The 24,916-nt window shown below is 43.4% G+C and overlaps 1 protein-coding gene across 1 annotated transcript in view; it reads left to right on the top strand.

Annotated features, from left to right (window-relative positions):
* The window catches only part of LOC8052237 (organic cation transporter protein), a 42,768-nt gene that overhangs the window by 10,308 nt on the left and 7,544 nt on the right, over positions 1–24,916 (top strand). Inside the window, exons 4-9 of the mRNA XM_002436005.5 lie at positions 289–457; positions 3,648–3,774; positions 4,484–4,593; positions 7,133–7,347; positions 12,490–12,671; positions 16,580–16,743. Of these exons, the coding sequence (XP_002436050.4) occupies positions 289–457; positions 3,648–3,774; positions 4,484–4,593; positions 7,133–7,347; positions 12,490–12,671; positions 16,580–16,743 (967 nt within the window). The remainder of the gene's footprint in view (positions 1–288; positions 458–3,647; positions 3,775–4,483; positions 4,594–7,132; positions 7,348–12,489; positions 12,672–16,579; positions 16,744–24,916) is intronic.

Below are 24,916 nucleotides of genomic sequence, written 5' to 3'. Positions count from 1 at the left end.
TTCTTATCTCACACGTGTGTTTACAATGTTTTGTTAGCCGGGATCAAGCAACTCCCCCTCCCCCCCCCCCTCCCCCCCCCCCCCCGGCGTTATATAGTTGTCAAGAGAAATGGTAGTGCACAAAGACCCATATTATATAGGTCCCATTTCAGTGCGAACACTTTTCTCGAACTGTTCAAAATATTGCAGAACTGGCGCACGGTTACGTGTACCACCAACGAAGCACTGTTCGACACCAACTCAAACAGCTGAGTTTGTTTCTTTTTTCTTTTTTGTTGCCACTTCCAGTGTTGGAGCTTGTGGGGCCGAAGTACAGGACGTCTATGCTTGGCATCGCGTGGATGGCCTGGACATTGGGACTCTGCGCGCTGCCACTGGCAGCCTACCTCTGCAGGACGTGGATTCTGCTCGGGCTGATATGCTCTGCGTGCGCCGCCCTCAACTTTTTATATTGGAAGTACGTTCCCCTGATACTGATTACAAGGGATAGCGGAACGTATGAATCAGGATTGCCAAACTAGCCTGTCGGCATAAGTCGAAAAAGCACAATGATTAGGTCAAATGCTTGATTACCACTTGCAACCCGTACTTGCGCGGGGGCCAACGGCCGCACTTTATACCAGCGTTTATGCACCTCCGCTGCTCTAGTAATCCTAGTTAGCCTCCTGAGAATATTCTCAAAATTAGGGACAGCTTTTAATAAACACAGGAAAAGCCGTGGAACTTCCTTCAATGAACGCAGGAGATATGAACTTTCGTGGTCAGTGAAATTGTGGATGTTGTTGACCTAAGGTTATTGGAAACGCTGGAAAATATTTGAGCGTTAAGTGACGAATGATGCATATATAATCGTTACATGTGGGTCCAATTTGTTTTGGCTAGCTTACTTTTAACAAAACCTTATTATACAACGACCATGTCCACGTGCTAGGGATAACTTTAACGTAGGCCGTCGAAAAAGTGCGAACACCTACCGAGGCATAAACCGCTATCACGCTTCCCAATTGCCTAGAGAGGGATATCAGAACTTCCCGGCACGCTTCCAGAGTTCTTAAGTGTGCCTTCTTTATTCACGCCAACAGCCGAGTCGAGCGCATCAGTATCAAGTTTCATTTTATTACAGTACTTAACAACGAGACACACACCGGATACAGACCAAAATGCCATACACACAGACGCAATGTCTTTCAGCTGCGCCTGCTCAAACGGGTGGTCAGTGATATGGTGCTCGATAATGAGAACGGTAGGGAGTCTCTTTCGGATGCTCAGAATTCGGTACGAGATCGTTTCTTTCTGTCGTGCTTTTTTGCGCGAGAGCTCTCACAACTCACGAGACAACAAAGTGTTCTGGCTCGTAACCGAATGGTCGCGGGTTCGAATCCTGCCTCTGCCTAAAATTCTTCTCAATTTTTCCTTAGGGCAAATGAATTAGTATATATAGTGAAATCATTGGAAACATGCGGCGACCTTTAATTGAGATTACATATCATGTTTTAATCACTTTCATCCCACGCGTGACATCACGTTTCACGTGAGATTTGCGAGTTGTCTGAAATTCCTGCGCTAAATCATATGGCTGTGAGGTCACGACCCTATCAACCAATCAGAATTTTCTCGTTCCACAAACGCCGACACCGACGCCGGATTTTCTGTGACACAAGCTCCTAAACGCTATCGCACTAAAATGAGGGTGAGTATTATAAGGGGTTCTCTCGTTAGTGGAAGGGACTGCCACTTTTCATCCCACAGATGAGGGAAGAAATCTCAAAGCGCGACCGAAGTCAGCGATGCAGTTTTTCAGAGATTTTTAGCGGTGTGCAACATGACCTAGAGATTGCGGTGTAGGCGGCAACGGCTAACATCCCCGGAGACACGATGTTTATGATGTAGTCAATGCACTCAGAAACAACTATCTCCCTAAGATATGTTTAATTTGTAAAAAAAGTAGGATTTATGACCTTAGGTATTTTATTTTGAAGATATCAAGTGATCCACCTTGTTGAAGTTAACCGAGAGTGCGTAAAATATTGGAATCTTTGTAGAAGAAAAAATGACACAGGAAATGAAACGTTCTCGAACATGATCAACATCCACCTGCTCATCTACATATTCACTGTATTTCTGATTAAGTGTTCATTGTCCTTTATACGTTTTATGCACTGAAAGCTAGTTTAGGAGTGAGAGCAAGGCCTTATGCACAGAGCCGTTTCCTCGCCTCGTCCCGGCGCCGGCGGGGAAGGCGCCGTTCCGAAAACCGGGCGGTGGAGTGTTCGTACCAGCGGCGACCGAGCTGCCGGCGGTTGTTACATGGATGGATGGATAGATGTTGGCGGCTGTATAGCCTCTATTTTGGGCTGTACCTTGTACCACTTCGCCTAGAAACCTTTCTGCACCTCTTTAAAAATTTTCGTAGAACTTGTGTACCCTGGTTGAGTACCACCATATAACCCACTAATTTTGTGAACAATTTCACACTTCTCTAGATCTCTACCACCAATCTTGTAACCATCTTTTTTTTTACTACCGATAACCAAATGTAGCGAAATATCGGTGTCGATCGGCGCCGTCACAACTTCTTTGTCTCTTGGAGCTTGCGTTTGGGTCGGCAATAACAATCTTTCATGTTTGTAAACAGTTAATTTTTTTCTACATCTCTAAACAAAAACGACATGATCACTTTTGAGAACGTTTTACATCTATCACTCGTTTTGCCACATTACGTCCCCGATGATCAACCACAGTATTTCCTCTCTTTGGCTGTTCTTTATTTAAATCGCATTTACGTCTATTGTAAAGGAACCGATGTGGTCCCATTATTTCGAGCAGCAGCTGAGCGGCTAATCCAAGTTTCTGTTTGACCGTTGTTGAAGAGCCGTAAACATTAAACAACGCGCGCGTCGTGCCGCTTCTTCTTGGAAAGAACTTCGTTGGATTCCTCGTCGTGGCACGGTACGGTCGATTCCCCCTCCCGGGACCCTGCCCATTGTCCCCCAACTTTTGAGAATTCGCCAGATGGAGCGAAAGTTTCTTTTTTTGGGATAGGTCGTCCCCTGTTGAGGCAGGACTCCGGCGCCGCCCGTCTCCCGTCAGCGCTGGAGACGTAGAACGTCGTCCTCCGTCTCCTTTCGGTTCCGGCGTCGCGATTTGGGGACCAAACCGGTCTGAAAACCCACTCCCTCGGCGGGAAGACCGCCTGGCGCTCCCGCCGGGACGGGGAAAAAAACAGCTGTGTGAATAGGCCTAAATAACCCTATGTTCACTGTCAAAATTTTAGTAATATGGTATGTTACGAGGTTGTCGTTATAAAAACAAGTTTTTCAGTAAAACGAAGTAGCTTAGAAAATTTGTTTATAAGCAGCGTGAAAAAATAATTGTGTAAAATAGAAACATAATGGTTATATAAAAAAAAAAAACATAATCCTGATAAATAAAATTTTTTTTCTGGCGGTTGATAGGAAATCTCGTCTTTATACATTTACATTTCTTGTACTGAAGCTAAGAGCATCTTCGCAGAGTAACGCTCAGCTAATTATCTTCACGGTAAACGCAACAGATCTTTGTTGTTTTTCCTTCCACAATGTGACAACGTAGCGCTTGTCTACCTTTTACTCATTATTTTATATATACCTATCTCTTCCCTTTTTTAGGCTTATACCGGAATCCCCTCGATGGCTACTGACTCAAAACCGCGTTAAAGAAGCCGTGGTCCTGCTGAACCGAATTGCCAAAACAAATGGTGTTGTTCCACCAGAACACCTGGAGACGAATTTAATGGTACATGCGTTTTTTGTCTAAATAATAAATGCAGCAAGGTTGTCTTCAATTCCATTTTTCTAGGAGTTGCAGTACACCGCAATTGTTTTAAAGAAGATTAAAGTGTATTGCCGCTGTCTAAGAAAAAAAAATTTAAGGTAACATTTGGCGAAGGGAATCAATACTTCGCTGAGGTGTTCGGTTACATTTTTGTTCAGACGACAATTAAACCAACTGGGTCAATAAAAGTGACGTCAATTAAAATATATATTAATCATTCCTAGCTGAGACAGAGCGGCGTAAGCATACAATCTTGATTAGAGAGTGAGTGTTATATCTTGCCTGTAATGTTTTGTTTTCTAAACAGTGGAACATTTAATAATATAGTTAAGGAACATTCACAATATCGACTGAAAACACCGCGAGAAATTATGTGATTTACAAACTCAAATAATTTTGCAAATATGTGGAATCTGGAAAGTCATCACGAAATCCAGCAAACTAGTTAGTTGTTATTGATTACGAACAAGTGACAATGAACCTTCTTGCTAGAAAAGAGTATTAAAATGCATTTGATTTAAGCATTTGATTTAAGGTTGAGAATGTAAAAATATATTTATCCACTCTTACAAGAGATAGTCTGGCTTTCACCTAAATTTGCACACACAAAAATATGAAAGTGAATTTAGAACTTTAATGACTAAACCGATGTGATCTGTTTGCTTCTCAGAAAGTTCAAAAGAAGCTGGAGGAAGAAAGGTCAGAGGCGGTGACATCAACAATGGATATTCTACGAATGTCAAAGATTAGAACCAATTTTCTTATCGTTACATTTTCTTGGTAAGTACAGCAGATGCAATACATCTAACGAAGCTAATTCAGCATGTGGCTCCAAATAGTGTCAGACGATTTAACACAAGGTTTTAAAAAGACAAATGTACAGAAATATATATATATCAAGGCGGCATGAAAATTACACACGATCGCACGTTCACATCACCACACAGTGACAAAAACCTGGAACTCGTGGAATGTTCGAGCCTTTGATGTTTTATTTATGACTAAAAAAACAAAATTATTAGTTAGATACCATCTAGAGCTTGCGACGATATAAACTTATGCCATAATATAGGTTCTAACTACACGCTTGTGCGTCATCACAGAAATTTAGTGAGGGTAATTGAACTCCTTGAACAGAAATAAAATACATGCCGGAGGTACCCTGACAATTTTATACACAAAACATGTTGAGCCTATACATTCCTGCGACATATTCCGCGTTGCAACGCTATGCTACATTTACTACGAAGTATAATGTATGGTGGAAGCTGCATGCATCTCTGAATAAGCAAGCATATGCAAGTAACTGCAGTCTCTGCACCAAACCTCAGACTGAAGTCCCCATGGTGGTGGTACATATCTATTTTGTACAGCTAGTTCACAGTTTTAGAGCGCAGCTCTTAGGCGCCCGTTCCCGGCTTGAGCGGCGTCGCCGTCGCCGTCGGCGTCGGCGTCGGCGTCGCCGTCGGCGTCGGCGTAACCGCAACCCTCGTAACCCTCGTGAGGGTTACGAGGGTTACGAGGGTTAATCTCATGAGGGTTACCCTCACGAGGATCACGAGGGCCACGAGGGTTACTTACCCTCGTAACCCTCACGAGGGTTACGAGGGTTAGTTACCCTCGAAAGGGTTACCTTCACGAGGGTTACCCTCACGAGGGTTACCCTCACGAGGGTTACTTACCCTCGTAACCCTCGCGAGGGTTACGAGGGTTAGTTACCCTCAAAAGGGTTACCTTCACGAGGGTTACCCTCACGAGGGTCACGAGGGTTATGAGAGTTACCCCCCCCCGAGGGTTACGAGAGTTACCCTCACGAGGGTCACGAGAGTTACATTCACGAGGGTCACGAGAGTTGCCCTCACAAGGGTTACTAGGGTTACCCTCACGAGGGTCACGATGGCTACCCAGGTCACGTGACCCCCCCCCCGAGGTCACGTGACCTGGGGATACCCCCCGAGGTCACGTGACCCTCCGTTGACGTCATCGCCACTGATGACGTCATCAGTGACGTCACTAATGACGTCACCGGCATCCGCATCGTCATCATCATCATCATCACTGATGGCGTCATCAGTGACGTCACTGATGACGTCATCGGCATCGTCACGTGGCCCCAGGTCACGTGACCCCCTTGACGTCACGTGACGCCCCAAGGTCACGTGACTCCCACAAGGTCACGTGACCCCCAAGGTCACGTGACCCCCCCCCCCCCCCCCCCGCCCTCCGAGGTCACTTGACCCACCCCCCAGTACTCTTCCCTCCTCCTCCTCAAGAGCTGCGCTCTAATTCGGCGTTACAGGGAGTTGTAAACGGCTTTCATTTTTTTTTAACTGGGGATAGTTTTTAGGGGAGCGTGTTTTTACCGAAAGTTTCATAACCGCATTGTTACCAAAAGAAAAAGGTCAGCTTGTCGTCAAAAAGGGGGATTTGTTCTGCGGTAAACCTGTTCTTAAGTCAACACACAAATGTTGACACTGTCTATTGGTCGCTGGGTGCGATATCTACAGGGTGTTTTTGAGAGTTGTTCGGCCGTAAAAAAATTATTCGTATTTGCAAACTATTAAACGAAGTGGACTGAAACTTTTTCAAAAAGGTGTCTTTAGATAATTTGTTCATCATACTAAAATTTGATGAGTGTGGAATCCAGGAAACAAGTTAAGCGTAAAAAAATCGTGTTTTCCCTACGCGCATTTAGGAAGACAGTAAAACCCGTCTGCTTGGCGCTGCTACTCATATATTGCATAGCATAGAACAGAAACATGAACGTTCCTTTGAGGTCAACAGCCTAAAGCAGATGTAACATTTTTCAGTATTTTTTTCATTTTTTCTGTAGTTGTCCTCCCAGTGCGTAGAAAAAAACAAAATAATATTTTAATATTTAAGACTGAATTTTTAATTAGCTGAAATTCTTGCTCACGAATATTGAGTGTAGTGAATGCACTACCTCAATACAACTATGTAAAATGTTTCGATGCATACTGTTCATTAGGATATTTGTGCAGCTTTTAATACCGAATCCCGAATCATGGGGTAATACTAATATATGCTTTGTGAATCTATTAAAAAAAAGACTTTATTTTTAGGGACCGTTAATAACTGCATAATTAGCAAAATATTACGTATTTACATTACTCATCAGCGAGTTAGATATTGCAATGCACCTATGAATACATTAGGGATAGCTTTTCGATAAAAATACCAAGGCTGGCCGCACTGCAAAATGTTAAGCTGCCTGCGAGGAAGCAATCATCTCGTTGTACGGTTATACATATCGGAATATTAACTTGTCTGATGATCGTTTTTGTTTTTGCATCTAAAGGATAGCCAACAGTTGTGCGTACTATGGCCTGAGCATCAACGTCACCAACATGAGCGGAAACGAGTTCATCAACTTCTTCCTTCTGGGCCTTGTTGAGTTTCCGGCCTGCGTCATTTCTTGGTGGTCCATGGAAAAGTTCGGCCGACGTTGGATGAACGTCTTTTTTCAGGCGATGGTCAGCTTCTCCTGTCTGGGGTTCTGCTTTGTTCCTCCAGGTGAGGTACCCATCACTTACATAAGCCTTTTAAAAGTGCATACAAGTTGGAGAGTGTCTGGTTTTATTGCAATTCTTGGATTCAGACTGAAACGCCTAGACTGCCTGCTTAAATCTATGCGGTTTCACCATATATATGTGTGAATGCACTAACACAAGCCTGGTTTATCATATCACCTAAGGCATGAGGGCAATCGGAGTATACGCCCCAAAACGGCACGCATTTGCCTTCCGCCGTACAGTCTACAAAAACATGATCAGTGTGAACCATAAAATCAGGCGATATAAGTGTTGTTGATCTTTGTAAAAATGCAATCATTAAAGCCCAAAACGTAAGTCTCTGCTTGAACATGAGCAAATGTCTGTTAGGCTTATTTTCGGGCTGAATTCACTGGGAGTTTTCTCAAGCGCTATAATCCTTTGAGTGTTTTCACCTTTTTGATTCGTATATAAATAAACGCACTGACTTTTTTGCGTGTGTAACATTTATGTTGTTTCCTCTACGTTGAAATTAAATGTTTTAAAGCTTTTTTGAAGTTGTTAACACACCGCATTATATCAAATTTGATTTAGAGCGCAGCTCTTAGGCGCCCGTTTCTCGCTTGAGCGGCGTCGGCGTCGGTGTCGGCATAACCGTGAGGTCACGTGACCCCCCCCCCCCCCCCTGAGGTCACGTGTCCCCCTGAGGTCCGTGACCCCCCTAGGTCACGTGACCCCCTGAGGCCACGTGACCCCCCTGAGGTCACGTGACCCCCCCCCCCCCCCCCATCCTGCTCCTCAGGAGCTGCGCTCCGGCGTTACAGGGAGTTGCAGACGGCTTTGATTTTTCTTATAGACTGATAATGCTACATCTGGGATCGCTGCTGCAAACATGATACTATTACCGTCGGATGTCATTAGTTATTTCAGGAGTTACCCCAGCGGTACGACCGGATTGTGTCTTCCTGGCAGTTTCCGCTCGGCAGGTACTTCCGCCTGACCATAGATGGAGCGGCTGCATACGGAAGGCCAGAGCCCTATATACTGGGAAGGTTTTGCCTCGCCCGCTAAAACAAGCGGACTCTACGATGACACAAAATTTAGAATTTTGGTTTTGGATACTCTGCTTACGAGCGCTAGTCCAAATGCGCGGTTAATATTTATTTTATAAATACAATGTCTAGTACTTTGACATTTTAGTATCCTGCAATCGGTCACTATATTCAAGCACTGGCCATCCTATATTGATCTCCAGAATCATAACTTTGACGTTGGTTTAATTTCTTTTGGTTTTAAATAAAATAAGGCTTTTTCAAACAAAAACCAACCTGGCTATTGAGCGTAAGAGTTCGCAGCGCCTCTTATAGTTGGCGCTCGTCACGACACTGAATTTCAGCGGTGGTAATATTTGAGACACAATACTCGAAGTATTCCAAATTAACTTTTCACAAAAGAGGGATAAGTTTAAGCTCATATAATATTAAGCGATCGTAGCAGTTAAGTAAGTTTGAGCTTGTGACTATGTTTGCAGAGCGAAAATCACTTACACTAGTGATAAACACTTTTAGAACAATGACCGTTCATAACATACCTTGTGTGCCTAATCTAGAGTGGGTTTGAAATTCGATAACACAAAATGGCGGAGGCAACGTGCCACCTCCTGGCGGTCCTAACTCCAATTGTGGTTGTTGGACTGTCGGCATCTTCAAAAGTGTGCCCAACACTCCCAGTATAAGGGGCTCTCTGGAAGACGATGATCTCCAGTTTGCATGGAACTTTGCGAAAGAGCGCAATGTGTCAGCAATGTTCTTTAATTAAAAAAAAACAATAACGAAATGTTAGAAAAAAAAACAATTACCACACGTTTTCTTATCTATATGTTTCTTAACTTTAATGCACTTTCCAAGTCGTGCGAGCGCCTTGCAATGCGAAGTCGTCTGCGAAACGTCTGACGCGATCTTTGCTATTAGCTTGCTTTGCTCCCGAACGCGCTTGGAGAAGACAAATACAACGCTACCAGACACTATTGGCGTTTCTCGTCGTGTTTTGGTGCGTGGGGACGGCCAATATTCTTGAGGTATGTGGTGTTACGTTTATGTTCGAACTGTCAGTCGGGTTGCGGCCCGAAGAAAAACTGGGTGATATTTCGGGTGACTGTCGTGCTGATAATAATGTGATCGCAATGTAGTGCCCCCCCCCCCCCCCACGGCGGACCCCATTCTTCAAATCATGTCGAACTAAAAAATAACTGGCTTGCACATAAACGGCGGAAACTTATAAGTTACATCACCGAACATATCTGCTGGTGGAGTGGAATCGATGCCGTCGAAGCACTCACGGCACGCCTCAGTTGACGTATTAGCTTGCCTTCATTTTGTCGCGCTGAGCGCTCCCTTGGTTATCTTAGCTTGTAATGCAAAACTACGAGCAAAACAGGACCTAAATATTAAATATTTTAGTTTGCTCGGTTAAACTTGCGTCGTTCATGCCTAGTTAACAAAATAAATCACCAGTGGCTCGCATTTTCTTCAAACTTAATGGGGATAATGTGTTTTACAGCGAAGCTGTATATGACTCGTAAATCGGCTTTCTTAAATTGCTTGTGCCGGCGTCCTCACAAAAAAAAGAGCCTTCAGCGAACGAAGCGAAATGTGCATATCACGGATACAACATACCCCAGCACAACATTCGTTTCAATAAAAAACAAGCTCATCACAAGCATCCAAACCACATATATGATGATAAGGCGCTCCTGATAACAATGCGAATCACGTAGCGCTCACCGCATACCTTTCCGGGCAAGGACTACTGTTGCGCAAGCTGCCACGGTGACGGCAGCTTGCGACGCGGGGAGTGGCGTCACTAGCCTTTCATATATCCAAAGTTTTGGCACAGCGCATTTACTTTTTTCCGTCATCATTTGATATATACCCTTTTGCTGTTTACAAACATGAACTGCCTCCTGCGTCCCAAGCGACTTCCGGTCGCACCGTCTTTGCAAGCCTGTCGAGCTTACTTACGTCACCAGTTTTTGAAATCATAAATGCTACATGTACACCAAAGTTGGAGATTTTACGAGAGCCCTCGGCTGGACAACCTAACGTCTTGGAGGAGGCAAGTTGGTTTACTCAAATATTCGAAAATTTCTAACAGATCTCGCTCTTCTTCGTTCTTTTGGCGTTCACCTGGAGAATTGGTGGTTAAACGTTTCATCGATATCTCAAGCCGCGGTGTTCGAGTGTACATTGTTCATTCCTTTTATGAGCCGGAAGTTCTCTAGGATGTAAAAGACTAGAGCCCCACCTGGTGACGTTTGCCATGAAGTGAGTCTGTAGTGGAGTGGGCAATCGTTGCAGGTGATACCAAAAGTTTCGCTGGCCGAGCAGCTTCACAGCGTGAATTAGAGCCCAAACTTTTTCGTGATGATGATGATGATGATGCTACTGATTTGAAGCTCTTATGTTTAAATCGGGCCGTCCAATGGTTATTGAGCCCTAGGTTGTGGGATTTATGTGGCCCCTTTTCTGAATCTTTAGCCACCAATTGTTTAGTCGCTTTTTGGGTTTTCCACCACTCGTTTGGTCCACCCTCCGTTGGCCTTCGGCGTTGCCTTAGCAGCGTTGACGTTGTTTCTGCATGTAGATGATACAGGCTCCGAAACTGGCTCAAGGCTTAGCGCCCCCGTCAGTGAGCGCTCCCGGGTCGTCTGCTTGCACCCCGCCGATGGTGACGGTGGCACTCACGCGCACAACAGTACGACATGTTCGAGGGCTTGAATTGATTTACGTGGCGCCATTTATGTTGAATGCTACAAACCTTCTTGAGGCAAGGACACAATCTGATCGCCCAATCGGGTCTCGTTTCCCCACCTGCCTATCTTACACGCTTCCCTACTCTTATATCGGTATTCACGCCATAGGTGTTGTACTTTTCGAGCTTTTTTGACAGAAGACAAAGGCGTTTCTTGCAAATCCGGAGCTTCAAACCTTAATACAATGAAAATGAGCAGCAGTCGGCAGCAGCGCAAGGGCTGCATGTGCTGGCCGAATAATTTTTTTTTACCAGTAGACTTAGAAAATCAACAGATATATTTTTGGAGCCTCCTTATGACCATTCGTCCTCAAGTCACCAAATGGCAGACATATGGGCTTAGTGTTTGTAGATCCTTAGCAGTGTGCGGCATTACAAAAAGAAATAACTATTAAAATCACTATTGACAAATGATACACCTGAAGCATCATTTGAGGAACCTGGAATAGCGAGAAATAAACAGTCCAATTAACCTTTCTACCAACAAATGGTTTACGTTTGCTTCGCTCCCTTATACTGTTAAGTCGGTAGTCAACCAACAAAACAAAACCACCGTCATAAACTCAGTTTCCATTGACATTGTGTATTTATGGTTCTTGAGAGTAGCACTGGTTCTACCCTTTGCTGGACAATAAAAGCAGACTAACTCGACCGGGATGACGACAGTTCGTTCTTTAATGCGGGATCACTCAAGAGCGTGGGTGTGTCTCAGTTCAAGAACGGCACCTACAAATGCACTCCTATTTTTATTTTGATTAATTAACGGGCAGAATAAAATTAACGTAGTTAAATAAATAGCTTTTTTCAGTTGATTATCCTATTCGAGAACGACACCCGCCTAACATTTCAGCCTATCCACCACGTGCTAATTATTTCAAGTTTTCGGTTTACCTTTGAAGATAATGCGATTGAACTTTCTTCATAAGTATATTACTAATCACGATATTGTGTTTCTTTGTTTTTGTGTTGTGTTCTGTATAAGTGTAAATTTGTGTATATTTTGAGGCTTTTCTTTTGTAGATTTTTCCATCATGCCACAATCCCGAAGAGGAAATCAGATGTACTGATAAGTAAATAAATAATAAAGAAATAGAGGGGAGAGGATTGAGGAAGTGCATTATCTCCCATCATTCTGACCGCTTCGTTTCCTAGCAAACGTTTCGGATTTACGCTTTTAGCTGAGTATTTTGTTTCCTTTAGCACATCCGTTTATCTGTCAGGTCTCTCTAGCAGCTTTTTTTTTATATCACTCCACTCTAGGACTCTTAGCGCATTCCTTTATATCGATCCGACTGTTGGTGACAACCGGACATACTCCTATTGTTTCTTTTATGTTCTCGCAATGTCGCCGCAGGTGCCGTGATTTCTGGAGTCGTTGTCTTGATGCTGGCCAAGTTCTCCTGCACGGCGTCGGCCATGGTGATGTACCAGCAGGCGTCCGAGGTCATGCCAACTCCCGTTCGCTCTTTCGCGTTGGGCGCATCGTCATCGCTAGCCTCATCGTTCAGTATCTGCATGCCGTACATAATATACCTGGTAAGTATTGTGCAGCCCTACGATTACTGAAAAGTATGAAGCGATGGAACTGAACTAACTTGATGTATAAGTTACATTTTTATTCTTTCCTAACTTTCTTAAGCACAATTTTGTTGTTAAGCACACTGAGTTACGCCACATAAAGCTGGACCTTTTTTATAGGTATGTTAAGGTATGTTTATAACAAAAGAGGCTACGATTTGCTTTCTAACATGGGAAAATGTTAAAGCTGGCTATGAACACTCCACCGTCACATAAAATATGAAAAGTAGATAACACGAAATCCTTGTTGTTGTTTTTTTTCAACAAATTATATTCCCCGCAAAGAGGTCGCAAGTCGAAAATAGCTTAATGTATCTTGCACAAATATTTTACTTAAGTAAAAAAAGGCACTAACACACACGGGAACGATATAATAACGGCGTCGAGGAAAAGTTTATTAGATTTTTTTTATCAATAACTGTGAGTGAGAAACAAGTAAACCGTGTTTTTGTTTGCTCAAAATTCAACTACACATCTGTCTTTACGCAAACATTGCGCTAACAGTTGTGACACGATGCTGAAGTATAATAGCTTAGCGTTATCTAATTTAAAAGTTAAAAGTGGGTTTTCAAAACTTTTGAATGAAAAGAATGGCGGCCTATAAATCCCGGGAATACATAGCGATGAATGGAGTCTGCCACAGGAAATGGGTTGCATTTATAAATTGCTTGCACACCGCGGCCAGTGGAATTCAAACCCGGTTTCTACGCGTGTAAGCCGTGCGCTTCGCACTAGGCTACGCAGGCGGCAGTACTTCTACTGAAGAGAATCTAGATTAACAGCAGTGGGTACTTACTGAGTATGACTGTGTTTGACAGGTTAATGGCACGCTTGAGTACCGAGAACGACATTTGATTATGAACATAGGTGACGTTATTAATGGTAGACAAGTAATACTACCGCATTTTGACTTAGTCTGAAGCGGAACATCGCAGAAACACAGCGTCGTTTTTTTCCTGCTAATAGTGCTCAGATACATCCTATCAATGAGGTGTCGGATCGCAAGTCGTGAACAGATAAAAACTCTACTTGGGAGATTCCTGAACCGCTTTTAAAAGGTCATAACTATGCACTCTAAAACGTCTGTGGACTTACTTTCCCGCCCAACACGGAGACAACTAATCACTGTGAAAAGTCAAAAGATCCCAACGGGTAACGGAGCTCAGAATACAATTATATCCGAATAATGCAATGTGCACAGGGACAATGAGCAACTGAAGTGTCATGCTTGTTGCCCCCCGCAAATCAGATTTTTTTTCCTAATCGTGTTTCGATCTCTTTTTTTATTTTAGGGGGATCATATGCTATTGCTTGCGCTTATTACCAGTCTGCGTGATCTGCATAAACGTTAACTCAGATATTTTTACTGCGATAGCAGTTATTGGGACACTTCGCGGGCTTCGCGCCGAAAACTGTGCTTCTTATCGACGCGGGCCATTCGCGGCGCTCCGCCAAAATATTCTACATCGACGCCACGCCGCTGTCGTCACGCCGCTCGACACGACACTGACGTCACGCCGTGTAACACGTCACCAGTTATCTGGCGTCAGCTGCCACCATGACATGACATTGTGATCTCAAGTCACGTTGCACACTGATGCCACGCGACTAAATGACCCCAGGTGACACCCTGAATCACGTGAAACATGACGTCGCGTGACACTGCGACGTCTCGCGACCATACGTCCTCACGTAACACCATGACGGCACGTAGAAACGTAAACATGATATAAAGATAATAGAAACAATAAAACCAAAGCGATTTCGCTAATTGTGCCAGAAGGGGTCTCGGGCTATAAAACCAATAAACGCAAGGTGGGTGTTAAGCCGGAAAACCCACGGGCGTTAAATTAGGTGAAGCTACGCGCTTTAAACTTGAGTGTTCTATTTTGGAAATGTTTTTCAATAACTACAAGGCGGTGGGTGCTAGTTTCCCTTCAATAACGTTGCATAACACATTCAGGCAGCCACTCCAACGATTGGGAACGGATCACACATACGCATGCAGTTTCTTCGTTCCCTGAATTTTAAACGTGGGCGCGCGTTTTCGAAGTGTTCTCCAAGTACCAAAGGACAATGTTAGTTTGTATGTATTAAACGTGTTTAGCAGGCTCACAAAATGCTTTCTACTTAATACACCTTTATTTTTATTGTTTTCATTTCATTTTATTTATTACTCCCTCAGGGCCCGAAGGCATTACAAAAGGGAGTGTGCGGTTAACACATAAAAATAACATAGTTGAGTGAGGAAAAAAAAAAAAAAAAGAAAAAACAGGCGCAACGCAACATCTGTTAAAAAGTTGGTAATAAAATTTTTAAAATCAACACTGTTAGTTATTGAGACCATATGTGGGCGGTAAGGCCATTCCAATCAATGGAGGTCTGGGTTAGAAAAGAGGTATTAAATGTGGAGGTGCTGTAATGGGGAATCTCTACCTTTAGGTCATGGTCTACACGTGTTGATATGTACGATGGTTCTAAAAACATTGCTTGACGGAGAGCGGGGTTAGAGTAATGAATCCTGTAAAATAAACATCGACGAGATTTTTTTTTTTTTTTGGAAAGAGAGATCAGGCAAGGAGAGGTATGATTTCATGGAAGTTACACTGGCTGTACGATGATAGTTCGAAAGTATGAAACAGACAGAACGATTCCGAATAGATTCGACAGCTGATGCAAGGGTGATACCAGGGTTCCAAATAGAAGCTGCATATTCAAGTTTAGGACGAACTAGGGTTTTATAGAGGAGAAGTTTTAACGTAAAAGGAGCCAGCGAAAAGTTACGTTTGATATAGCCCAAAAGTCTATTTGCGTTGTTAGTGACATATTTGACGTGGATATTCCAGGAGAGGTCGTTGGTTATGTGAACGCCGAGATATTCATAGGAGGATGCAGAAACTAGAGCATAATTGTTGATAGAGTAGGAAGGACAAGTGTTGTTATGACGAGATACTCTCATAGATGTACATTTAGTGATGTTAAGCTCCATGAGCGATTCCTTGCACCATTTGCAGATGTTATTAATATCAAGCTGTAGGGCGGAAATGTCAGAGTCGTTAACTATCTCTTTATAAATTAAACATTCGTCAGCGAATAGACTAATAGAGGAAGAGACATGCACAGGAAGGTCATTGCTATAAATAAGAAATAAGAGTGGTCTGAGGGGCACCGGGGGGGGGGGGGGGGGGAGTTGACAGTTTGACAGGTGAGGGCGAAGAATTAGTGCCATTAGTTCGAACAAATTGGAAGCGCTTCGTTAGGAATGATTTTATCTATGTGAGGACATTGGGATCTATGCTAAGGTTACTAAGTTTATGAAGAAGTAGCTGGTGAGAAACCTTGTCAAAAGCTTTTGAGAAATCCAGGAATATGCAGTCAGTCGTAGAACCCCGGTCTAGAGTGAGGTGAAGATGATGAGTTAATATTAGTAGTTGGGTATCACAGGAAAAAAATTTCGAAAACCATGTTGAGCTGTGCTGAAAAAAGAGTTCGAGTCAAGAAAGTTGTTCCAAAACGCTATGGAAGGTTCATCTGATGTTTTACTCAGTTAAATACGAAACGTCTATGCGGACTCTGAGGTGCGCGCTCGCGCCTTTACCGCTCATTCAGTTCATCTGCTTCGACATGACTTTTTATCGGCTTCAACGCCACACCTCAGCTGTCGCAGTGTTTAACTTTACGGGTAGTGTAGGTGTTTACCAATATTTAATAGTGTGGGTTGTATAAACTTTAATTATCACTTAATATTTGCTTGACAATCAAGTTGGCATTTCTTTTATAAGATCCCATGGTTAGATTGTTTTCTTCAAACTAGTCTGTGATTATTTTGCCCCTTGATTTAGCAGCAAAACCTTGATGTGATGCAGGGGAAATACGGCACATGGATTCCGTTCATGGTCATGATTGTCCTGGCAACCTTGGCCGGCGTATCTTCCATGTGGCTTCCAGAGACCAACGGCTTTGCCCTCTGTCAGACTATGGATGACGCTAACGAGTTTGGCAAGGATCAGAAGTTCTTCTCATTTAACAGGTTGGTGACCGGCGGAGATATTACTGGATTAGAATATTGGTTAATTGCACTTGTTAATGCATTAACCCTTGTGCACATAGGGTTGCATATTTTGCTTTTCAACCAAACCGAATATAGTTTTGGGGCTTTACTTGTCAAATAAACAAAGATAACTTGACACACCACAGCGAAAACCGGGAAATCGACTCAATATTTCGGTGAAATGGTGAAAATTATTACTTGCAAAAAAGGTGAAATTTTACGTAGTGTTAACAATAACTTTCATCGCAGCAGCTACGTTTTTGTTCTATCTCGTAAATGTGGTGGCAATAGTACTCAAAATATTGTGCAAGAGTTGGCCCGAAAAACAATTTATAAGTTTTCTATGTCGTTTAACACCCGAAACTGTTTTCGACTAAAATTTTTTTTTTATTTTTCTGTACCACACTCTTAGGTGTTAAACGGCATAATTAGCTACCACCATCTTGCCTGCGAAAGTTCCTGAAGCAGGCTTATTTCCCTTTTTCATTGAGACGCTTCCTTCTCTGTCTGTCTTTTTTTTTTTTTTATTAAAGTCGTTTGTTTTCTTTTCTGCGCCACATTCTCAGGTGATAAACGACATGATTAGCTACCGCCAGCTCGCCTGCGCGCTTACAGTCGTTTCACTTTTAAGTTTACATTTTACATTTTGATACCGTTGTTTTGATATGTTCTCATACTATTGTACAAGGTGTGATCAAAAAGTTCAGACACTGATTTTATAGCGTAAAAAGAAAAGGCAGCACAGTGATGCGCACGCAGCAGTCGGGGAAGGAATCTTCGTGTCTCGTTATACCAAAGGGCGTCGTTCTGTGAATGTTTGGAGCTGGGCTACACGAGTGTTCGTAACCACGTGAACAGGCACAAATGCGATTTAACCATAGAGTGCAAACCAGAGCGGGAGTGAATACCAAATCTGCGTCGGCCTCGGCAAGTATAAAATTGGTACATTTCAAATAATTCAACAGGTTTGTGTGAAAAAAAAGTGGATTTTGCGAAGTGGTTTTAATTGCACCCGTACTTAGGAACGGCAAAATATCGCTGGAGGTCGAAGACCGGAAAAGCGATTTTATCCGACCGTTCTCCTTGACTTCAGCGACGTTCTGCCATTCCTAATGCGCGAGTGCCATATAAAACACCTTGCACACCTCACTGCTCTTTAACATAAGCTTTATAAATAATTTCAGAGGTCTTTGTTTTAGATTCGCCGAGTTGGACGTAAAATTAATTTTCGCACTCTTAGGGTAACTCGTCGCCAATTCACAATTTCCGGGTCATAATTTTGACATTTTTGTTGAAAATATATATTAAAGCCATGTTCTAGGGAAGAACACTCAGCTATATATGAACGCCTTAACAATGTTTTTTTTTTTTTTTTTTGGTGAAATATAAAATAGAGAAGTTCGAGGTGTGGAGATTGAGAAGATTTTACAATGCTAATTTGTGCAGCGGTCAATTTCTCATCGAAGCTTTCACGTCACCACAAATTTTTTTTAAAACATTTCACAAAATATATCGAACACATAAAGAAAAAATTAGAAATATTAAAAAAACATTTCTTTGCAAAAAAAAAAAAAAAAAAATCAAACATGGCATAGAAACGCGTTTTAGAGACATATTCATAGTATGTTTGCAAATAAAGTCTCATTTAGATACTTCAGAAAACATATAAATATGCTCGTATCTCAATGTTCTTTCCAAATATATAAAGATAACATGCATACTCTTCATTGTCTTCTTGTTATTAATGCGGAAATGCAGCTGATTTCTCGAAATGTGGCAAGATTGGGTGGCAATATTTAAGACTACATCTTTTTTTTTTTTTTTTTAAATCCCCTTGGCAGTTTGAAGTAGCTTGAACTAACTTGTCATTGCAAAACATTGGGTAACATATGACCTCAAAACGGGAAAAGCTACAACAAACCTTTACTCGAAGCGAGCCGACGTCTTCGTTATACCGGCTTTGCCACACAGTACCAAATATTTTGAGCGTTAGTTATGGCATGTATTTTATATCTTTCAAATTCGTTTTGCTTAAAAAGAGGTGAGTAAAACTGACGCGAAAAGGGACTTTGAGCTGGAATACCATTACTTAGCTTAAAATTCACAAAACCAAAATGGTCCCACCCTGGAAATTCCCTAACTATGCATAAGTCGCGCATGTGGCCATGCATATATCCGGCCTCTCTGCATATGATGACTTCAACAGATAAAATACCTGGATTCCTCCCGTATAAGTTCTACGGTGGTCCGCTCTGCTTGCTTCACCGCACGAAACTCTCGAGCCCGTTCCGCAGACAGATGGAACACGCAGACATTTGTCGCTTGTTTACGCTGCACTTCCACGAAGTCTTTAGCGGTGACAATCATTGAATTGAGCAAAGATCTCAAGTTAGTGATCATTGCGTATTTTTTAAAAAACACCACCCACTCAATCACAAGCGCCTTTTCCGTGTCGAGTGGCCGAAAAGATTCATATTTCCGAGACAATTCGTGTAATTGGAAGCGATTCTTGAAATGCGCCACCGCTCCGTCTGATACCAAGATTATTTAAAAAAAGACTGCGCAATGTTCACCGACATACTCTTCTATGGCCTCTGTGGCTGGAGGGTGAGCTGTGTCATGTGTCGTGTCATCGCTGACAAAGGCAAAGTTTTGCGTGCCTTGCATGGACTTAGCCACACACGTGAGGAGATACACTTGAGCTTTTTTTACAATGGAAACTCAGAGCTTCGGTTGGGAAGATTACTGTCAATTTCCGCAAAATCGAAGTGGAACATCACTGCCCTGGGTGGTAAGGCGGTTTTGTGTCACGTATCAGGCTTCGTTCAAGGTCAGGGATGTAAGAATGCCTCATATACTTTTCGCTCCAGGACTCCAGTTCCCCCAGGAAAGCAGAAGGGTCCATAACCTTTTTGACGAGTTCGCCGGCGTCCCTAACGCGAAACACATATCTTCGTCTTCGTCGAGATATCGGGACTGCAACGAGATGGTGTGCATTTTTGGGCACTTTCCACAACGGCACAACGGCGCAGGAAGCAATCGTTTTCTGGAGCGCTGCAGAGGTAGATGCGTTTGAGGTTGCCTTCTGTAAATGTCTTCTTCGAAGTATTTGTCATTGCCGTCGAAATCAATTGAAAATCGAGGCAATACATGCATTCGCGCACATCATGCTCGGGACTCTATTTTTACCAGTTTTTGGTCGTAGGGAATACAATTTGGAGATGCCTTGTTCTCGATGGGGATGGTGCTTCCTAAACAGATGGTTAGCTTCTTTAATAGAGCTGCTCATACACCTTTTTACAACTTTGGTCTTGTTGTCGTTGATCATGGCTTTGACGACGTCTTTTTTGTTGGGGCTTTGAACAGAGCATGCGAGGTCGTCGCGTGCGCAGTACTCAAGCGCAACCCTGTAGTCTTCGGCGTTCGCCTTTTTCCCCAGGTAGGGTTGAGGGGTTGCCCATACACCAATTTTACGCTTCAGTTTTCTTGCTTGATCAATCATGTAGGCAGTCTGTTCTGGCACCAGACGCAATATTTCTTTCTTCGAGATTTTTGGTGGCAGAAGCGTGTACAATCCTTTGCATTCCTGGTGGGAACTGCATGCCTTCAGCTCTTTGCGGAACGCGTTAAACCACTCCGTGCAGTGCTCACGACTGTCTTCACCGGTTTTCACGCCATAAGCGCTTGACAACTTTCTTCTAATTGAAAAACTCACTTGAGCTTGTTTTTTATTCAAATATGCTTCGCACCTTTTTTTTAATGGATTTATGTGGCTCCAGTCGAGTTACCGGCGGACTAGCAGCATACAAGTCTTGACTCACTTCAGCCAGCATTTCATAGAAGTCACGGAAAAAAGGGTGTGATGTACTCACGTTGTAAGAAGAAGCAATCTCATTATAGTGGTATATGTAGGGGTGTTGGTATAAAAGGTCAGATTCATTCACTATCCGTGGAGCCAGTAGCTTTTCTAACCGCACATTGTTGAGCCTCCCTACCGGTACCAGGTTCTTATCGCTATACACTTTCTTCTTGCATCTCTGTAGATAGTCCACACAAAAATATAGCATGGTGCTGAATCGTTGGGCCACGGCTGTTCAGTCTGAAACTGAACTCTTACTCGATTCGTAAGTGACTGAACTTGAAACGTTCTCAGAAACGCCTATTTGAGAGGTTCTGAATTCCTCTCTTCCGTCTCTAATTTTCCGGTCAGAGTTCGGAAAAAAAATGTCCTTGTGAGCACCAACTTCTGTCTTCCCTTGTAGATATAATCGGTGTGTCGCGCACGGTTAAGCTGGTGGTGTTTGTTTATAGTTCCACTAATTGAACAACAAAGACACCGAATCTCCTATAAGCACAGCGTTAGTCAGCCATCTTTTGTTTTGATTCACACTGCGAAAGCTTCCTTTATTGTAAAGATTTTTTTTTTCGTTTTTAGTGTTGGAGCGTAGTTTGCGCGCGTGTGTGTGTGCGTGTGTGTGTGTTTGTGTGTGTGTGTTGGAGAAGGGGGTTACGGCAGTAAAATGGAAAAGGGGATTAGGAGTTCTGTTTCGGTCGGTTCACATAGTGTGGTGAAACTCATCTGTTTAGGTTCTTGGGAGAGGTATTCGTTCCCGTTGCTGTCCTCAACCTTGGAGGGATTTAGCTTGTCTGGCCAAGTTCGGTCAAGTATTTACGGCCCCATGTCTGTCTTTTACTTATTTCTTTTTTCTGTGTGGGCACGCATTTATGGTCGTTCTTTTTGTGAATAAGCTCATCTGCGTTTTAGATTTCGTTTCGCAGTACCAGGTACTTTTTGTTTTTCGTCGTCTCGGGGTTTAGAGTGCAATGTTTCCTAACCAACTGACCTGCATACTTTCTCTTGCAACTATTCTCCCCTTATTTTCCTGTTACTGACTCTTCTCATATTTAGCTTTGAGTTTCAAGGTAATGTGGCCTGCTTAAGATATGTAATTGCCGCCAGCAGTGACGTTCGCAGACGTTTCTTGTTCGTATTGAGGTATTTAGCTCAAAAGGTAGAAAGAAGAAGAACACGACAGTAAATAGCGCTCCTCCCACCTACTTTTACTGAGAAGAAACGAAAAAAACAACAGAAAAAAAACAAATAATCCGGCGCGGACTCGTGTATCTACCACCAGGCCCGTGAATGATAGTGGCTCATTCATCCAGGCTCGTGCGGGCCCTTCAGCGTTTCTTGAAGGAATTCCCTTTCCTTGTTTGACAGTGTTACGGATTCTACACTCATACAATTCCTGGCCTCACGGTGGATGTAGAAAGCCTCCAGTACCTCGCGGGGCAATTTGTCTTTGTTCTTCCTCAAGATGCTGGTCTCACCGAATAATGGTTTGCACGTGCACTCCCTGCAATGATTTGGAAGATTTCCGCCCACTGTAGCTTTCAAGGAGTAATCATGCTCCCGGAGTCGGTCATTGAGGCATCTGCCCGTTTGGCCTATGTAGCTCTTGCCACACGCAAGAGGCATCTTATATACGATGCCCGAAGCGCACGGAAGGAGTTTGTTTCGATGCTTCTTGGTACACTTGTGTTTTGTGGTACCCTCAGTACGCGTATTCACTTTAGGGCAAACTTGACTTATTTTTTTGTGATCTTGAGAAAACTACTTTACCCTATAGCGGCTTGCGACTTTTTTTTAAGTTATGGGACATCCTGTGCAGGTACGGTATTACTACTGGCCTTGTTTTCTCGACAGTGGTCTCGTTGAACTAAAAGCCTTTTGTCTTCTTCACCAAAGCGTTTGCCACATCAGCCAATAATGCTGACGAATAGCCGGCTTTTGTTAGCCTCTTCACTTGCATGCAGAAGCTGGCTGCCATAGTATAAAGACAAGACTTATTTAGTTTATAATGTAATTAAGTGCAAAGGTGCAAGCGTATTTAGTGCCGAGCCCAGACACCTTAGAGCTATGCCCCTGTTGCTGACTTTTGAGTGCGCCGATCCATAGTTTGGCTTCGAGCAGTCACGAGCCCACCAGAGTTGGTCACTCTAGTCAAGAGAGTTGCATACAAGACAGTAGAGGAGGACCGACCAAGTTGCATCTCTGAGTGCGTGGATAACCTTCAGGCTCCGCCAAAAAGAGGACTAGTGGGAGCGTTTAGGGCCTTTGGCAGAATATAGGGTCACTAATGGAGTACCCGTGCTGTTATCTAATAAGGAAGGACATTTTCTAGTGTTACCAGATGGCGTGTACAACGGCAGCTATAGAGAAAAAGTTTAGACGGGTGGAAGTCGCCGTGAAAAAAACTCGAGATAAAGCAAAAAAAAAAAATTGCGTGAGTGGCTAGCGTTAACCCAGTTGGCCGCAAGAATTGGGAAAGCGGAGTGCTTACATCTGGAGGTCTTGCTCAACATAAAGACAGATAAAGAGGCTTGTCCATTTATAGCCATCGTCACAAAAAAGGGGTCGTGGCAAAAGCCAGTTGCTTCCTATCTTCAAAAACAACTATCCTCTTTAAGTATTAGGGACCCCTTCCGGGTCGGCAGCTCTGAGGAGATAGTGGAATATCTCCAGTTAGGGAATCCTGGGAATAAAACTGCATTCAGTATTGATGTGGAGAATCTTTTTCAATCCTTACCACATGACCAGCTACAGACCTCGGTGGAGAATTGTATAGAAGCCAATGGAGACCTCGCTTTCCGAAGTTCCAGTAGAGTACCCACTGAAAGCTTTATGTAGCTGTTCCATTTCTACCTGGTGTCTATGACAGTTGGGTGGCGGGATGGGTGCTGTCTGCAGAAGTCAGGAGTATATATCGGTTCTTGCGTCTCCGCAGTTCTTAGTGCATCTACTTGGGAGCAGTGAACTGTGAAATAGAAAGTGCGCTTGGATGCAAAAAGGGAACAAGTTCGCCCGCTATGTTGATGACTTCCTGGTAATTCTTGAAGATGGCGGACGTATGGACAAACAGGTAGCAGACATTATGGCGATCTCTGCTGAGTACGGAGGCGGCCTTAGGTTTAAATTAGACGCGCCTAAAGAAAAAGTACTTTAGTTCTGGACCTTTCGCGCCACCCGGGTGACACCCATATTTGTCGGTAGTACTGCCTACGATCCAAGAAAGGCATTCTACACAATGGCTCGCCACACGCAAAGGTCATCAAGAGGGGCACAGCTCTAACGTGTCTCGGCTCGGCACTAAAGACATCCTGCCTTCATACTACGGCAGCCAGCTTCAGTATGCAAGTGGAGAGGCTAAGAAAAGCCGGCTATTCGTCAGCCCTATTGGCTGATGTAGCAAACGCTCTGGCGAAGAAGGCAAAAGGCTTCCAGTCCAACAACACAAGAGTCGAAAAAACAAGGCCAGTAGTGATACCGTACCTGCACAGAATGTCCCATAATTAAAAAAAAGAAGCTGCAAGCCGCTATGGGGTCAGAGTAGTTTTTTCAGCACCACCGAAAAGGAGTCAAGTTTGCACTAGAGTGAATGCGCATATTGAGAGTACCACAAAACACAAGTGCACCAAGAAGCATGCAAACCAATTCCTTCCATGCGCTTCGGGCGTCATATAAGATACCTCTTTCGTGTCGCAAGGGCTATATAGGCCGAACGGGCAGATGCCTCAATGACCGACTCGGGGAGCATGATTATTCCTTGAAGGCTACAGTAAGCGGAAATCTTCCAAACTATTGCAGGGAGTGAAGTGCAGACCACTATTCGGCGAGACCAACATCTCGGGGAAGAACAAAGAGAAATTAACTCGTGAGGTACTGGAGGCCTTTTTAATCCTCCGTGAGGACAGGAATTCTTTTAGTGTAGAATCCGTAACACTGTCAAACAAGAAAAGGGAATTCCTTCAAGAATCACTGATGGGCCGACACGAGCCTGGATGAACGAGCCACTATCATTCACAGGGGTGGTGGTAGATGCACGAGTCCGCGGCGGATTCTTTTTTTTTTTTTCCTTTTTTTTCTTGTCAGTAAACGTAGTTGTGAGTCGCTCTCTTTTCTGTCCTGTTCTTCTCTCTACCTTGTGCGCTAAATACCTCAATATGTTGGACTACCAACTTTACTGCAGTTTATTTCTTGTTCGTGATTAAAGGGTGGGAAAGAAGTGGGAGGGGAGGGAGGTATGATTACACAACGATAAAGCAATGCTCGGTACAGCAGGACGTTTCGTTCTCTATGATACAGTCCCGC

Source organism: Ixodes scapularis, unplaced genomic scaffold (assembly GCF_016920785.2).
Source record: "Ixodes scapularis isolate PalLabHiFi unplaced genomic scaffold, ASM1692078v2 PGA_scaffold2__306_contigs__length_199485367, whole genome shotgun sequence".
Classification (NCBI taxonomy): domain Eukaryota; kingdom Metazoa; phylum Arthropoda; class Arachnida; order Ixodida; family Ixodidae; genus Ixodes; species Ixodes scapularis.
The sequence above is the reverse complement of the archived record's forward strand: the minus strand, read 5'-3'. Positions and strand labels throughout refer to the sequence as shown.